Consider the following 17,935-nt stretch of genomic DNA (forward strand, 5'->3'; position numbering starts at 1 on the left):
CTTCTGTAATGCATTATAAGTATTATAACTCTATAGAATTAATGTTGAAAAGGCATTTACAGTGCAATTTTGGTCTTTTTTAATAGGTCTGAGAACTTTGTTAGTCTTAAATGGTTTGTTTATATTTATACTGAAGAAAGATTGGCTTTGCTAAAGTTGTTATTCAGTTGCTCAGTTATGTCCAACTCTTTGTGACTCCATGGACTGCAGCATACCAGGCTTCCCTGTCCTTCACTGTCTCCCGAAGTTTGCTCAAACTCATTATCCATTGAGTCAGTGATGCCATCCAACCATCTCATTCTCTATCATCCCCTTCTCCTGCCTACAATCTTTCCCAACATCGGGATCTTTTCCAATGAGTTGGCTCTTTGCATCAGGTGGCCAGAATATTGGAGCTTCAGCTTCAGCATCAATCCTTCTGATGAATTTTCAGGATTGATTTCCTTTGTGATTGACTGGTCTGATCACCTTGCAGTCCAAGGGACTCTCAAGAGTCTTCTCTAGGACTACAGTTTGAAAGCATCAGTTCTTCAGCTCTCAGCCTTCTTTATGGTCCAACTCTCACATCCATACATGACTATTGGAAAAACCATAGCTTTAACTAGACAGATTGATGTCTCTGCTTTTTAATACACTGTCTAGGTTGGTCATAGCTTTTCCTCCAAGGAGCAAGCATCTTTTAATTTCGTGGCTGCAGTCACCCTCCAGCAGTGGTTTTGGAACCCAAGAAAATAAAGTCTGTCACTGTTTCCATTGTTTCCCCACCTATTTGCCATGAAGTGATGGGGACAGACGCCATGATACCTAGTTTTTTGAACGTTGAGTTTTAAGCCAGCTTTTTCACTCTCTTTTCACCTTCATCAAAAGGTTCTAAAGTTAGTGATCAAATAAAAGAAAAATATCTTACACAATTTAATTTTACATTTTAATGCTTTTTCTGTTTTTAGTGAAAAAGTATGATTTGGTAGAATCTAGAAAGAGCGAGAAACAACCTTAGAGATTAGAACATCTAACCCTACTTCTCATTCTATAGATAAAAAACAAAGATGTGGTTACAAAGGTTTTATCATGTGCACAGCTGTGAAGCTGACTCCAGAAGCTGGGCTCTCTGACCTGGCCCTGGTCATTGTGCCTGAACCTTGCCAAATGCACATGAAGTAGTTAAAACTGACTTAGCGTGCTAACAATTTTCTGGTTTCTTTTCTCTTCCCTTTCTTTTCATTATTGAGTTGGACCTTTAGGGCAGAATGTGGATTAATCAGCTCAATGTCATGAACAGCAGCCTGTGCAGGGCCTTTTGGTTTAGCTTATTTCTGCTCATCTGCTCTTTCTGATTCTCACTCCACTTTCTCTGCCAGCCCAGTGACAGGCTCTTCTAATGTATTTGATATCTGTTCTCAAGCACATTGAGGTTTTGTAAAGTACATTGTGTCAATTGGCTGTATTTTATTTTAAAATTACATGCTGATAATATGCTGTGTGTAACCTCTGTTCTTTGGGCTATTTCCATTTAACTGTTTTAATCTGTCCATGTTGCTCTAATGGCTACATAGGATACTGCAGTTTGCAACACCACGCTTGTGTTACTGCTTCTCTTGTTGATAGGCCTGAGCTGCCTTCTCCCCATCTCCCTGGTGCCATGACCATTTTGTGGACATGGCCCACAGTCTCATCCCTACTGATGAGAGCACCCACTTTGATTTGGTTTGCTATTTTCATCTGTGTTTGTCTGACTACTCAGGATAAGTTCTTTGGATCCCTTGGCTCCCTCAGGCTTGCCCCTTATATGATGTGTCCACTGATGTCCTTTCCTGGCTTTTCTTTGGAGTTTCAGGTCCTTCCTGCCCATCCCCACCAGTCGGAGTTCTTGGTATATGTAGATAGTAATTCCAAGGTTTTATACATCCCTTGGTCACCTGTTAATATTTTCATGGTATCCTTCAAACAGAATCTGATTTTTAAAAGTATTTTATTGTACTTAAATCTGTAAATTTTTCATGATATGAATTTGGACCTTGGTATTTTTCTTTATGAAAACATTCCCCTGTATTTTCCTTCTCTTTGCTCTTTTATAGCTTTTGTGTAGCTCTTCAGTGACCACCAGATCTTCTCTTATATATGAAGTGAAGAACAGCTTATTTTTCTCCAATGTCAGGAGCAAATTTCCCAGCAGTGTCTAGTGAACAGTCAATTCTTTCCACATTGCTTTGTGGTTCTAAAATTATTGTATATTGATACACTTATTTCTGAATATTCAGTTCTCTGTCCTGAGTGTGAGTTGTGGAAGCACAGACTGTTTATATGTCTATGTAATGTGTTTCAACCCACAGAAGGCAAGTTTTCCCTTCACCTCCTTTACTCTTTTTCAAAATTGGCATAGCTATTTGTAGGTTTTTACTCTTCTGTAGACATTTTGGGAGCAGTTTGGTAAGTTCCTTTTTAGAAATCCAGCTGGAAAAAAAAAATCTACCTGGAATTTTTATTGGGATTGCATTGAATTTATAGATTTAGCTTGGGGAGATTTGACATCTTCTCTGTGGAAATATGTATATTTACTCTAATTCTTTTATGTCTTACTATATTTTAGTAATTTTCTTTGTTAAGATCTTGAGTGTTTGTTGACTTCTATGTGTGTTAATAGTTGTTATGGTTAATAGTGTCATTTTTTGTTTTATTTATTGCTGATGTAGGGGAACACTTGGTTTTTGTAAATTGGTTTTTTTCCCAGCATTCTTACTGAACTCTTGTATTAATTATATGTTGTTAATTCCCAAAATATTGGGTTTTTTGAATACATGATCAGTCTTCTTTGCAAATATCGACAGTTTTATCCACTACCAGTTCTTATATCTTATTAATGAAATGTTAACCATGTCTCTTTTCTGGCCAACCCTCTAGTCTGCAGAGGAAGCAGTAGCAATGGGTGTGGATTTCCTGGAGTGGTTTTTATCCCAAGAAGGTTGCCCATGAAATTCCTTAGTTAAGTGTGATGGTTTTGGTGTAGGTTCTGGATATGTGGCCTTTGCAAAATTAAGACTTCTATTCCTGTTTTTCTGGGAATCTTTAATCATAAATAAATATTAAACTTTATCAAATGCTATTCTTTATCTGTGAGGTAATTCTATAATTCATCTATTTTGCTCTACCACTTTACTGATAGATTTTTTTGATAGTGAATCGTAATTGTATTCCTGAGCTAAACTTCTTTTGACTACATCGTGGGATTGGGTTATTAGCTTTTTTTAACTGGAAATTTTTAATCTTTATTCTTTGATGAATTACTTTTTCATATTATGTCTTCATTTGGTTTTAGAAGCAAGGTTATATTAGCCTCATAATGTTAGGTAGCTTTCCCTTTTTCTGTTTTCTGCACCAATCTGTATAAATTGGCTAATCCTTCAAAGCTTAGTACTAGTCCTAAGGCTTTGGGGGTGCTTGGAAACATGTTTAGTTACCATTTCAATGTCTTTCATGGTTATTAAACTATTCAAATATACTGTCTGTGTTTTTTTATTCATGGGATCATTTTAAGATTGAGTAACTTTTTTAGTTTGTAGCAATGACATTAATTAAATTTTGTATATATGTCTCTTTATAGTTTTAACTGATTTTATATGTATATATATATATAGATGTTGTCAGCTGTTATTTTAAAGAGCTTTTTTCAATTGAATATTTGAATGGAATCCTAAGTCTAGGTATCATAGCAAAGTTGATCAAGTATTCTTAACTCTTATAACTTAAATGTAACTAAATTTCTTTCCACTAGATGAGCCAGATGCCCGAAGCTGGTTGGAACAGCATGTAGTTCATCAGTACTGGACAGTCAGGTCCTCAAGATTTCCTCATAGTTTACATTTGCATTCCAATCTAGCTACTGTCTGGTAAGAAGCTAGTTTTCATTTCATGTATTGATAGAAGAAACTTTGATGTTTTAATATTTGGTTTTGAGTTGTGATTTAAGTCAAGTAGTTCCTTAAGCTTTTTAAAAATTGAAGTATACTTAATTTACAGTGTTGTATTAGTTTCAGGTATACAGTTATGCATACATACATTACATGTGTATGTGTATATATTTTTTTCAGAGTCTTTTCCACTGAGTTATTACAAGATGTTGAATATAGTTCGTTGTCCTATGCAGTAGGTCCTTGTTTACCTGTTTTATATATAGCAGTATATATGTTAACCCCAAATTCCTGATTTATCTCCACCTGCACCCCTGTTATCCCCTTTGGTTACTATAAGTTTGTTTTCTATGCTTATGAGTACATTTCTCTTTTGTAAATAAATTCATTTGCATCTTTTTTTTTTAGATTCCACATATAAGTGATATCATATGATATTTGCATTTGGCCTTCTTGCTTCCTTCGCTTAGTATGATGGCCTCTGGGTCTGTCTACGCTGCTGCAGATGGTGTCTTTATGGTTGAATAATATTCCAGTTAGTGTGTATGTGTACCATTTCTCTATCCATTCATTTGTCAATGGACCTGTAGGTTGATTCCATGTCTTGGACTATTCCATGTCTTGTACTACTGTAAATAGTACTGCTATGAACATTTGAGTACATGTATCTTTTCAAATTAGAGTTTTCTATGGATATATGCCCAGGAGTGGAATACAGGATTATATGGTAACTCTGTTGTTAATTTATAGGGAACCTCTATACAGTTCTCTTTAGTGGCTGCAGCAGTTTGTATTCCCACCACCGGTGGAAGAGGGTTCCTTTTTCTCGGCACCCTTTCCAACATTTATTATTTGTAGACTTTTTAATGATCGTCATTCTAAGTGGTATGATCTGATGCCTCATTGTAGTTTTGTTTTGCATTTCTCTAATAATTAGCAGTATTGGGCATCTTTTCATATGTCTGTTGCCCATCTGTGTATCTTCTTTGGAGAAATGTCTGTTTAGGTTTTCTGCCCATTTTTTGATGGTTTGTTTGTTTTTTAATACTAAGGTATAGGAGCTGATTATAGACTTTGGAAATCAATCCCTAATCAGTTGCTTTATTTGCAAATGTTTCTTCCCAGTTGCTCAGTTACCTTTCTGTTTTGTTTATGGTTTCCTTTGCTGTGCAAAAGGTTTTAAATTTAATTATGTATCATTTATTGGTGTTTGTTTTTATTTTCATTACTCTAGGAGACAGATACAACAAAATATTACTGAGATTTTTGTCTGAGAATATTTCAGTATGTTGTCTTCTATGAGTTTATGATGTCATATCTTATACTTAGGTCTTTAATCCATTTTAAGTTTATTTGTGTATATGGTGTTAGAGAATGTTCTGATTTCATTCTTTTACATCAGCTATCCAGTTTTCCAAGCACCACTTATTGAAGAGACTGTTTTTCTGCATTGTTTATTCTTATCTCCTTTGTTGTAGATTAATTGACCATAAGTGTGTGGTTTCATTGACCTGTATGTACATTTTTATGTTAGTACCATGCTGTTTTGATTACTGTACCTTTGTGGTATAGTCTGAAGTCCTCCAGCTCCATTTTTCTTTCTCAAGATTGTTTTGGCTATTTTGGGTCTTTTGTGTTTCCATACAAATTTTAAGACTTTTGTTCTGTGAAAAATGCCATAGGTGATTTGATAGGGATTGCATAGAACCTGTAGATTGCCTTGGGTACTGTGGTCATTTTAACAATATTGATTCTTCCAATTCAAGAACACTGTATATCTTTCCAGCTGTTTGAGTTGTTTTAAATTTCTTTCATCAACATCTTTACAGTTTCAGAGTACAGGTCTTTTGCCTCCTTAACTGGGTTTATTCCTAAATATTTTAGTCTTTTGATGCAGCGGTAAATGGGATTGTTGCCTTGCTTTCTCTTTCTGACATTTTGTTGCTAGTGTATAGAAATGGAACATATTTCTCTATATTAATTTTGTATTCAGCAACTTTACTGAATTTATTGATAAGCTCTAGTAGTTTTCTGGTGGCATCTTTTAGATTTTCTATGTATTGTATCATGTCATCTGCAAACAGTGACAGTTTTACTTCTTTTCCAATTTTGATTCCTTTTATTTTTTTCTTCTCTGAATGCCATAGCTAGGACTTCCAAAACTATGTTGAATAAAAGTGGCAAGAGTGAACATCCTTGTCTTTTTCCTGATCCTAGAGGAATGCTTTTAATTTCACCTTTGAGTATAATGTTAACTGTGGGTGTGTTCATAATATGACTTTTATTATATTAAGGTGTGCTCCTTTTATGCCCACTTTCTGAAGAGTTTTTTATCATATTTTGATGTTGAATTTTATCAAAGATTTTTTCTTCAGCAATTGAGATGATCATATGGTCTTTATTTTGTTTGTTAATGTGGTGTATCACATTGACTGATCTGCAGATACTGAGAAATCTCTTGTATCCCTGGAATAAATACTACTTAATCATGATATTTGATCCTCTAAATGCATCGTTCAAGTCAGTTTGCTAATATTTTGTTGAGGACTTTTGTATTAATAATCTGCATTCATCACTTGATGGCCTGTAATTTTCTTTTTTTGTGGGATATCTTTGTCATGTCAGGGTGATGGTGGCTTCATAGAGTGAGGTCAAAAGTGTTGCTTCCTCTGCAATTTTGTTGGCATAGTTCCAGAAGGATAGATGTTAACTCTTCTCTAAATGTTTGGTAGAATGCACCTGTGAAGCCATCTGGTCCTGGTCTTTTGTTTGTTGGGACTTTTTCTGAGTACTGATCCAACTTAATTACTGGATGTTTGTTTGTTCATGCTTTCTATTTCTTTGTGATTCAGTCTTGGGAGATTGTACATTCCCGGGAACTTGTCCATTCCTGCTGGGTTGTTCATTTGGTTGGCATGTAGTTGCTCATAGTATTGTCTCGTTACCCTTCATATGTCTGTGGTGTCAGTTTTAACTTCTCCCTTTTCATTTCTGACTTTATTGATTATGGCCTTCTCTCTGTTTTGTTTTGGTTGTGTGTGTGTGTGTGTGTGTGTGTGTGTTTCCCCCACTGAGTCTGATTAAATAGAGGTTTGTCAAACTTGTTTTCTTTTCAAGGAACCAGCTCTTAGTTTCATTGGTCTTCTTTATTTCTTTGTCTCTATTTCATTTATTTAAAGTCTCCCATCGTTATTGTGTTACTGTCAATATCTTCTTTTAGATCTGTTAACATTTACTTTATGGTTTCTTTCCTTCTACTAATTTTGTGTTTTATTTGCTCGTCTTTTTCTAGTTCCTTTAGGTGCAAGGTTAGATTGTTGGAGATTTTTCTTTCTTCCTGAGTTAGGTTTGCATCACTGTAAACATTTGTCTTCGAACTGAAATGTCCAGTAAATAGACTTTGGATTAATATGTTTGTGTTTTCATTTGTCTCCAGGTATTTTTTTATTTCCTCATTGATTTCATCAGCGACCCATGACCCACTTTTTTTTTTTTGCCGCTTTTTTTTTTCTCATTGTTGATTGCTAGTCTCGTAGCATTGTGGTTGAAAAAGATGCTTGATATGATTTCTGTTTAATTTACCGAGTCTTGCTTTGTGGCCCAGCATGTGATCTGTCCTGGAGAATGTTCCATGTGCAGTTGAAAAGAATGTGTATTCTACTGCTTTCAAATGGAATGTTCTATAAATATCAGTAAGGTGATCTACTGTAATGTGTAACTTAAGGCGTATGTTTCCCTGTTTATTTTCTGTCATGATGCTCTGTCCATTAATATAAGTGGGTATTAATATCTCCCATTATTATTGGGTTACTATCAATTCTCCTTTTAGATTTGTTAACATTTTAGTTGTACATTCAGGTACTTTTATGTTGGCTGCATATATGTTTACGCAGCCATTATATCTTATTGGATAGATCTTTTGGTCGTTGTGTAATGTCCTTTGTCTCTTGTAACTCTTTATTTTAAAGTCTGTTTTGTTTCACATAAGTGATGCTACATCAGCTTTCTGTTGATTTCCATTTTCATGGAATACATTTTTGCATCCCATCACTTTTAGTGTGTGTCTCTATATCTGAAGTGAGTCTCTTGTAGGCAGAATGTATATAGGTCCTGTTTTTGGACCTGTTCATCCAGACTGTGTTTTTTGGCTGGAGCATTTAGTCTGCTTACATTTAAGGTAATTATCAATATGTATGTTTCCATTGCCAGTTTATTAACTGTTTTGGATTTGTTTCTGTAGGTCTTCCCCTCCCCTTTCTTTTGTTCTCTTATGATTTGATGACTATCTTTAATGTTATGTGTGGATATCTTTTTCCTTGTTTTGTGTATGCCTATTATAGATTTTTGTTTTGCAGTTACTATGAGGTTTTTGTATAGCAGTCTGTATACATACATGCTTGTTTTAAATTGCTGATCTGTTCATTTCAAATGCATTTTAGATACCGTGCATTTGTATTCTCTTCCCTTCTGCCTTGCAGATTTTCTGCTGAAAAATAAGCTGATAGCATTATAGGAGTTCCCTGTATGTTATTGTTGCTTTTCCGTTGTTCCTTTTCTTACTCTGTAAGTTTTTGTCGCTTTGATTACAGTATGTCTTGGTGTGTTCCTCTGTGAGTTAATCCCGTATGAAACTCTGTGCTTCTTGGACTTGGGTGACTATTTCCTTTCCCAAGTAGGAAAGTTTTCAGCTATTACCTCTTCAAATTTTTTTTTTCAAGCCCTTTACTCTCATCTCATTTCGGGGCCTCTATCCTGTAAATATTAGCACACTTGGTGTTGGCCCAAAGGTCTCTTAAAAACTGATCTCCTATCATTTTATTCTTTTTTCTGTCCAGCAGCAGTGATTTCCACTACTCTGTCTTCCAGCTCACTTATCTGTTTTTCTGCCTCATTTGGTCTACTGTTCATTCCTTCTAGTGTAATTTTCAGTTACTGTATTTCTCAATTCTGTTTGGTTGTTCCTTATATTGTCTCACTTTTTTCCTAAAAACTTCTAATTTCTTTCTCTGTACGTCCATTCTCCTTTCACATCCTTTGATCATCTTTACAATCATTACTTTTAACTCTTTCTTGGATGAATTCTCTATCTCTATGTCACTTACTGTTATGGGATTTTATCTTATTCCTTCATCTGAAACATAGTCCCTCTATCACCTCATTTTGTTTAAATTGCTATTTATATTTTTATGAACATGGTAGGTTAGTTACATTTTTCAACCTTGTAGAAGTGGCCCTCTATAAGAAATGTCCTGTGTGCCCCAACGGTGCACTCCCCTCTTAGCATACAAGGGCCGGGGCTAGCTGGTCCCAGGGTATTGTCTGGCTTGCATTTGTGGACTCAGTCTACAGGCTGCAGGACTGTGATTTTCTTGCTTGTGATGTCTGTCCCCTGGTGGGTAAGGCTGGCCTAGAGGCTTGTGCAGGCTTCCTGCAGGAGGGGCTGGTGCCTGCCCCCTGGTGGGTAGAACTGGGTCTTGTCCCTCTTGTTGGCAGGGTCATATCTTAGGGCAGGTATAGAAGTGGTATGGGCTCAGGAAGTAGAAGTCTTTGGGTGGCCTGCCTCCTGGTGGGTGAGACTGTACCCCTGCCCAGTTTGTGACTTTGCTTGAGGTGTCCCTGCACTCCCTGGAGTCTGTAGACTGTTGGCTAGGGCCAGGTCCTTGTGCCAAAATGTCAGCTTCCACGAGAGCTTATGCAGGTGAACATTCCCTGATATATCCACCACCAGTGTCTGTCCCCAGTGTGAGCCACCAACCATCTCCCACCTCCCCAGGAGACCCTCCAAGACCAGCAAGTAGGTCTGGCCCAGGTTCCTATCATATTGCTGCTTTTGTCCTCAGTCTTGGTCTGCTTGAGATTTTGTGTGTGTCTTGAAGAATAAGTCTCTATTTCCCTCAAGGCTACGGATATCCTGCAGTCATGCCCCACTAGCCTTTGAAGCTAAACGTCCTCCTCTTTCTGGTGCCAGGCATCCGGCAGAGGCTCACGTGTGGGAGGGCCTCTGTAATAATTCTCCAGTTTGTGGGTCACCTACCTGGGGGTTACATGGATTTGATCATATTGCAAATCTACCTCTCCTACCTGTTTTGTGGTTCCTTCTTTAATATTTTCTGGTAGGTTCCAATGTTTTTCATCAGGTTTTCTTTCTGCAATAAGGTGTCATTTTGGTGTGCTTAGGAGAGGATATTATTAGCTTAAGTTCCTACTCTGCCGTCTTGGTGACTCTCCTCAGTCACTTATTCTTTATAACACTTGCCACTCACTTTATAACTCACTTTATAACACTTGCCACTCACCCTGCGGTCATTTCCTCTACTGTCTAGGTCTATTTGCCTAATGAGCAGCAAGCCAAATTCTGAAACACCAAGGTTGCAGCAGAGAAGGGTTTAGTCCCAAGGCAGCCAATTTAGAGGGGAAAACAGATCTCAAATTTTCTTGAAATTTTTGTCAATTTCAATTAAATTGATAAATTTAGCTTTTAATTAATTATTTAATTTAATTTCATAATGAAGTTATTATTTAATTATAGTCTGTCTTTGATTTGTTTATTTTCAAAGTGGATGGATTGATGATATACATTAGGCCATTTATTTGATTTCTGTTTTCATGCACTTACTATAAAAATAGTTAACAATTTTTCCCAAAACAACAATACATAATTTAAAATATTTGCTTAAGTCAGCAATAAACAACAGAAATACTCTGAAAGTGCTTATCTGAGAGTATTTCAGTTGACTTGTGAAAATCAATATGGGAGGAAATTTAAAGCATGTGTTATATTTATTAGCTTATTGAGTACTTATTAAATTGCTAGTAAATTACTTATATTCTTTGAGACTTCTAACTTTACTTCATGAGACATCTTTTCATTGGCATTTGATGTTTGTTATCTAATAGGGACCAACATTTGTACAGCAGTGACCCGTTATATGTTCCAGATGACAGAGTTTTTGTTACTGAAACACAGGTTATTCGGGAAACCCTATGGTAAGATCCGTTAACCTAATTCATAATCTAAAGACTTTATTAATGAGAAGTAGAATTTTGGTTTTTTAAAGAAAGGTGTTTGAGGGTATTTCACATGCATATTAAAAATAGGCCTTTGGATTTGAACCCAAAACAGGTCCTTAGGCCTAATCAAGTGCTGTTACCTGCTGAGATTCCCAGGTTCTGGTTCCCAAAAGTGGGAAGATGTGTTTTGACCATCACCTATGTGGGGAAATGCTTTAACAACACTGTTTTGGACTTTTTTAAAGATGAAATTAGAATATGTTGAGTCTTAAAATAATCAGATAAAAAGATTGATGTCTTTTATTTTCTAATTATCTTACCTCTTTGCCCTCCCTCACCTTTCTCTTCAGAATCTTTATTTAAATTCCCTAGACATTACTGTAGTGAATATTTTTTAGACTTATATTCATCTTTTTATTTCATTTCAGGTTACTTTCAGGGGTAAAAAAGCTCTTTATATTTCAGTTGATTGATGGAAAAGTAACTGTAAGGAACAATATTATAGTAACTCATTTGACACATGTAAGTTATTTGTGCTTGTTGTAATTAAGATTTATATAAACCATAGTAATGTAATTTTATAACATTTTGCAATATTGAAATTAACTACTAAATATACTTAAGTTTCAGAAGGCAAAATTAAGTTTGTGTCTTTAGAGTGCTTGGAGAATTCTTTAATATTGTCTGTGGTGTTCATGTTTAGTTTTGTGTTTTCTGTCATTTCGTGTTGGGAAAGCTGTCTGCTGTAATTTTTTGCCTGTAGTACGTATACCTTTTGTTTGTGTGTTTTGAAACAGTGTAAGCCACAGTTGTATATCATATAAAATTTAATCCTGTGCTGTTTCCTCTGAATGTAAAGCTAGATATTCACTGTGTCACTGTGTCTGTTGATGCACACACTGTCTCAGGCAGTCAGAAGGGGACACCTTGTGGGGAGGGGAGCTCTCACTGGAACCCCCGCGGAGTCGGACTGTAAGTCTGTGGTTTGCTTCTGTTGTAGAGCTGTTTACAGTCAGTACTGGAGCAGATCGCGGCATATGGCCAGGTTGTGTTTCGACTCCAGGAATTCATTGATGAAGTCATGGGGCACAGTTCTGAAAGCATGTTACCTGGAAATGGTTCTGTTCCTAAGAAGTCAACAGAAGCGCCTTTTAGAACATACCAGGCTTTCATGTGGGCCTTATACAAATACTTCATTAATTTCAAAGAGGAACTTGCAGAAATTGAGAAGTGCATCATCAATAACGGTATTTAAATATTCTTCCTTTAATAATTGATATAAGATTTGAAATTTGCATGGCAAATAAGTAATTGTCCTGAATACACTTTTTTTTAAATTATTTTAAATTTGTATTTTTAAGCTGTTCATATCTCTAAAAATCCAAACAGTATAGAAAGATTTACAGCAAAAATTTTTCCTCCTGCACTGGTTCTCCAATCCAGAGGCAACCAACTGATCCATTTCTTGAGCATCCTTCCAGGTATAATTTAGACATATGAAAGCAATACATATTCATATCCACAGTCTTGTCACTACTGTCTTCAGATTGTTTTCTAATTTAAATTTTGAGAATTAAATCATACAAGTATTTAATTAAAGAGCCTCCTCATTCTGTTTTTTTTTTTTTTTCACCAACTGAGCATTTTGTTGTGTGGATGTATCATAGACCAGTACCCTTTTCACAGACATTTGGGCTGTGTCTGATCTTTTCCTCTTGCCAGCTTCAGTGATAACCACTTCATATTAGTGATTGTACACATGTACAGCAAGTTACCTATAGCACAAATTCTAAGAGTGAAATTGCTAAGTCAGAAGGTATGTGATGGCATATGTGGTTTTAGTAGTTATTGTCACATTGTTCTCCGTGGAGGTATAGATAAATAACTTTACACCCTTACTGGCAAAATATATGAGTGTGCATTTGTTCAGTCTTGTCAGCAGTGTTTTCAAACTTTTGGATCTTCACCAGTGTGTTAGGTGAAAATGGTAGCCCCGTGCAGGTTTTTCTCCGTTAACTTTTATATGCAATTGTTGTAAAAAATAGTACATCAAGGTCCCATGTTCACTTCACCCAGCATCCTTCGTGTTGACACTTAAAATACAGTAATCAAAACTAGGAAATTGACATTGATACAATACCATAACTAGTCTGCAGGCCTGAGATGGGTTTCACCAGTTTTGCAAGTGCTTGTATTTCAAGGAGGTAAGTCAATCTTTCTCTAGTAGTTCTTTGGCATTTTACCACATGTGTAGATTTGTATTACCACCTCCATATTTAGGATTCAGAGCTGTTCCTGACCAGGGAACTCGCTCTTGCTGCCCTTATTAATCACCCTTTTCTGCCTCCCCTCACTGAAACAGTAGCCCACTATAGTCTGTTTTATTTGCCCAGTATAGTTTTATTTTGCAGTCTTTTTTTTGTGAGGTTGAACATCTTTCTGTATGTTTAAGACTCACTTGAATTTCCTTTTCTGTGAATTGTCAGTTCCTTTAATTATTTTTCTGCTGAGTTGTCTTTTCCTTCTTTTAGGGAGTTCTTTCTTGGGGAAATTAGTTCCTTGTAACATGAGATTAAAACCCACCATCCTGGACTCACCTCATGGTCCAATGGTTAAGAGTCTCCTTGCCAGTGCAGTGTACACAGGTTCAGTCCCTGGTCTGAGAAGATCCCACATGCTATGGGGCAGCTAAGCTGGTGCTCGCTAGAGCCGTTGCTCTGCAACAAGAGGAGACACCCAGTGAGAAGCCACAACTAGAGTAGTCCCTGTTTAGCGCAACTAGACAAAGGTTGCATTCAGCAACAAAGACCCAGTGCAGCCAAAAGTAATTAAAAAAAAAAAATCCTCCAGTGTTCCATGCGCTTCCATAAATGGCTTAGCATTTATATCACATTTCGAATGCAGATATTTTTCCTTGCTAAGGAGTTTGATTTCTTGATATTTGCAGATACTACAATAACTCTTGCAATAGTGGTGGACAAGTTGTCACCTCGACTGGCTCAACTCAAAGTTCTGCACAAAGTGTTTAGTACTGGAGTTGCAGAAGTTCCACCTGACACTCGAAATGTTGTCCGAGCATCTCATCTGCTCAACACCCTGTACAAAGCCATTCTTGAATACGACAATGTTGGCGAAGCCTCTGAGCAAACTGTAGGTGGGACCCTTGTCTAGTCCACTGTGTGTGACTCACTCTGCTCTGCATAGGAGTGGTGGATAGCCTGTTGTAGATCTTTGTAAAAATGGTGTGTCAGACAGTTGTGAGTTTTTAAATGAGCTTCTAAATTTGAGGCTGCATAAAACTAGCTTTTCAGCTGTAATTGCCAAGCTCACCAGATGAATGTGGCAAAAATAGAGCAAAACATAAAAGCAAGATGGGAAAAATACCTAGATGACTTCGATATAGATATTCACCATACCCTTTGTTAAATACAAATACAGATTTATTATATGATGTATCTAGAGTAGCCAAATTCATAGAAACGGAGAGGAGGATGAGAGTGTTGGTTACCAGGAGCTGGGGAAGAGGAGAAAAGGGGATAGGTAATGGGTACATAGCTTCAGTTTTGCAACATGCAAAAGATTAGAAAGGTCTATTTTCACATCAGTGTGAATATACTTAAAACTGCCAATCTGTGCACTTTGGTTAAGATAGTATATTTTTTTACTGTAATTTAAAAATGCAAATCTAACTAGAGACTTTGATGTAGATAGCTGCAGGTTTGTTTAGGCACATAACTTAGGTGTTTCTAGTTTGTTGGTGTGAACCTTTTTTCCTCACCATTTTGGTACATTTCAATTAAAAGGAAGTTGATTTCTTTCATCTCTGTACTTTCTTTTTTATTAATAACTATAGTAGAATGAAATCACTTCCTTGTTGTTAATGGACATTTTGCTAATAGCACTATTTGGGTAGAGTTTGAATTGTCCAGTTTAGAACTGTTGTGCCTGTGTAACTTTCACTACTAAGAAAGTACTGTTGTGGACAGTATGGTTTCTCATATTTAGGTGAGGTTTTTCATAAGGATTTTATAGCATGTATTTTGGATTTTTAATTTCTTACTTTGTTTCAAAAAACATAGATGGATTTCCCTGGTGATCCAGTGGTTAAGACTCTGTGCTTCCACTGCAGGGGACGTGGTTTGATCCCCAGGTGGGGAACTAAGATCCCACGTGGCCAGTGTGGCAAAAAAAAAAACCCAAACAAGAATCACTTCTTAAAAGGTGCTTCAGAAATACTTGAGCCTCATCTTATCCAAGGACGAGGGAGTTCTGAGAATGGATGTGCATCTCCTCAGGTCTCATTGCTGTTCTCCCTCTGGGTGGAGACCGTGCGGCCCTACCTGCAGACTGTGGATGAGTGGATCGTGCATGGGCACCTCTGCGACTCTGCCAGGGAGTTCATCATCCAGAGGTGAGGGAGGTGCACCAGACATTGTCTCTTCTCCCCAACATTTCCATTAGCTTCAGATGATATGGGGGGAGGGGGGCAGTTCCAGTAATAGAGCTGTATTGTCACCATAAGTAAGTTCTCTTGCGTTTTTATATAAATAGAAGACATCAGGTACCAGCCGCCAGAAAATTTTTTTCCAAGTTTTATGTCAACTCACAGCTTTCTGTATTAGCAAATTGCATTTTTTGAATTATAGTATGTTTATGGATGGCTGGTATGGTGAAAGGCACACTGAGTCCTTTGAAATGAATTGTTGTTCAGTCACTAAGTCGTGACTTTGCCCCATAGACTACAGAACGCCAGGCTTTCCTGTCCTTCACTATCTCCGAGACTTGGCTCATATTCATGTCCCTTGAGTCAGTAACCCTTGATGCTAGCTAACCATCTCATGCTCTGCCGTCCTCTTCTTTTGCCTTCAGTGTTTCCCAGCATCAGGGTCTTTTCCAATAAGTTGGCTCTTCATATCAGGTGACCAGAGTATTGGAGCTTCAACTTCAGCATCAGTCCTTCCCATGAAAATTTAGGGTTGGTTTCCTGTAAGATTATTGGTCTAATCTCCTTGCAGTCCAGGGGGATCTCAAGAGTCTTTTCCAGCACCACAATTCGAAAGCATCGATTCTTCGGCACTCAGCCTTCTTTATGGTCCAACACTCACTCACATCCGTGCATGACTACTGGAACAACCGTAGCTTTGACTAGAAAGACCTTTGTCAGCAAAGTGATGTCTTTGCTTTTAAGTACACTGTCTAGTTTTGCCCTAGCTTTTCTTCCAAGGAGCAAGCGTCTTTTAATTTCATGACTGCAGTCACCATCCACAGTGATTTTGGAGCCCACGAAAAGAAAACCTGTCACTGCTTTCAATTTTTCCCCTTCTATTTGCCATGAAGTGGTAAATTAGGTGATGTCAAATGGCTTCATTAGTGGGAATCAAGGAGAATAAATTAATGCTGAGATAAAAGATGTGAAAGTATTACCAAATATACCTCTAATATATTTATTTCTCCTAGTTGCTATTCTTTTTTTTAACCTTTTTAGTATATTATTTAATAAAACAATTAAGGAAAATCTTAATCATCATGAAATCCACTTGTGATGATTCCCCTTCACTTAATCAATTTTTCTGAACAGAATCATAGAAGCTGCAATGTAGAACTGTTTGCACTCTCTTATCTCAGTCTTAAGTTCTGCACTGTGTAGAGGTATGTGTTTTAATTAATGGCTATCCATTTAACTCATCAGGGAAAATAGCTTTCTTAGAGCTACAGAAAAGTAGCCCTGTTTACACAGTCCTTATATAAAATGAACTGGCCGTTCTTTTATCTGAATCTTCAGTCTCTCATAATGTCCTGGTTCTTCTATTACACACGAGGATTACTATAAAATCAGGATTCTTGCTCTCCTTAGAAGGGGATGAGTAACCCTCATTTCATTGTTAAAACAGTCCAGCTAGGAATCTATGTGGAAAAAAAGATATCGAAGTCTGGAGTTTACTTTCATAGGAGATGGCAAAATAAGTAATTTATTCTATCTTTAAAGAAAACCAAATTAATCAAATTTTGTTTAATTCCAATTCAGGAAACTTTCTGCTTGTTAGATTTTACCAATGCCATTCAGAATATTAATCCACTTTTCTATGTTAAACCGAGTCAGGTAAGTCCCATTTTATCTAAAGATTGCATCATTTTACTAATAATTGATATTACTGTATTTTGGAATGTCTGGAAAACATGCATAAGTTAGAGCAGGTATATTGTTTTTAAGAAAGAAAGGTTAAAGTTTAAAATTCTTTTGAATCCTTGTAGAAACAAAAATGTTCCAGTCAATCACAGAGACTTCTGGTATGCAACCTACACACTGTACAGTGTATCTGAAAAGACAGAAAATGAAGAAAAGATGAGTGATAATGCTAGTGCCAGTTCTGGCAGTGATCAAGGGCTCTCCAGCAGGCAGCACACCATGGTGTCCTTCCTGAAACCCGTCCTCAAGCAGATCATAATGGCTGGCAAGTCCATGCAGCTGCTGAAGAACCTGCAGTGTGCAGAGAGCACCACACGCCAGGCCACAGCCAGAGGTATCCCTTAGCGGTGGGGCAGCAGTTCCCTCTTCATGCTTGCCATCCTGAGATACGTCATTGTTTTGCACTTTGGAAATGATCCAAGCCTTTTATTTTCATGGACATTACCACCATGTTCAAATTAATAGAGCATGCTGCTCTTGGCTGAAAATGGATCATCCTCATTGGAGACTTTGAGCATGGTGTTTGAAAGGCAGTGATGATGTGTTCCACATGCATCTTCCTTATTCTTGTTGCTTTAGGACTGGTCCTTTATAGTAATTCTCTGGCATTTCTTAATGCAGTGTAGCATTTGGCGTCTGAGGACATGAACTCTGGCAGATAGGAATTTGTTGGTGAGCAGTTCGGACTTGACCATAGATTTTGAGGAAATCTTGATATTCTTTTTTATGTTATATAAAATTTATATTATATATGGTCTTTTTTGAGCAGTAGAATTTTAAGCTGGCAGATAGGAATTTGTTGGTGAGCAGTTCAGACTTGACCATAGATTTT

General features: G+C 37.0%; 1 protein-coding gene across 2 annotated transcripts in view; it reads left to right on the forward strand.

Annotated features, from left to right (window-relative positions):
* TUBGCP5 (tubulin gamma complex associated protein 5) overlaps positions 1-17,935 on the forward strand; it is a 54,604-nt gene that overhangs the window by 22,231 nt on the left and 14,438 nt on the right. For both annotated transcript variants that reach the window (XM_043488338.1, XM_043488340.1), the window contains exons 7-13: positions 3,770-3,884; positions 10,803-10,892; positions 11,345-11,438; positions 11,917-12,163; positions 13,864-14,066; positions 15,212-15,327; positions 17,169-17,437. In XM_043488338.1, the coding sequence (XP_043344273.1) occupies positions 3,770-3,884; positions 10,803-10,892; positions 11,345-11,438; positions 11,917-12,163; positions 13,864-14,066; positions 15,212-15,327; positions 17,169-17,437 (1,134 nt within the window). The remainder of the gene's footprint in view (positions 1-3,769; positions 3,885-10,802; positions 10,893-11,344; positions 11,439-11,916; positions 12,164-13,863; positions 14,067-15,211; positions 15,328-17,168; positions 17,438-17,935) is intronic.

This window comes from Cervus canadensis, chromosome 15 (assembly GCF_019320065.1).
Source record: "Cervus canadensis isolate Bull #8, Minnesota chromosome 15, ASM1932006v1, whole genome shotgun sequence".
In the NCBI taxonomy this organism is placed as follows: domain Eukaryota; kingdom Metazoa; phylum Chordata; class Mammalia; order Artiodactyla; family Cervidae; genus Cervus; species Cervus canadensis.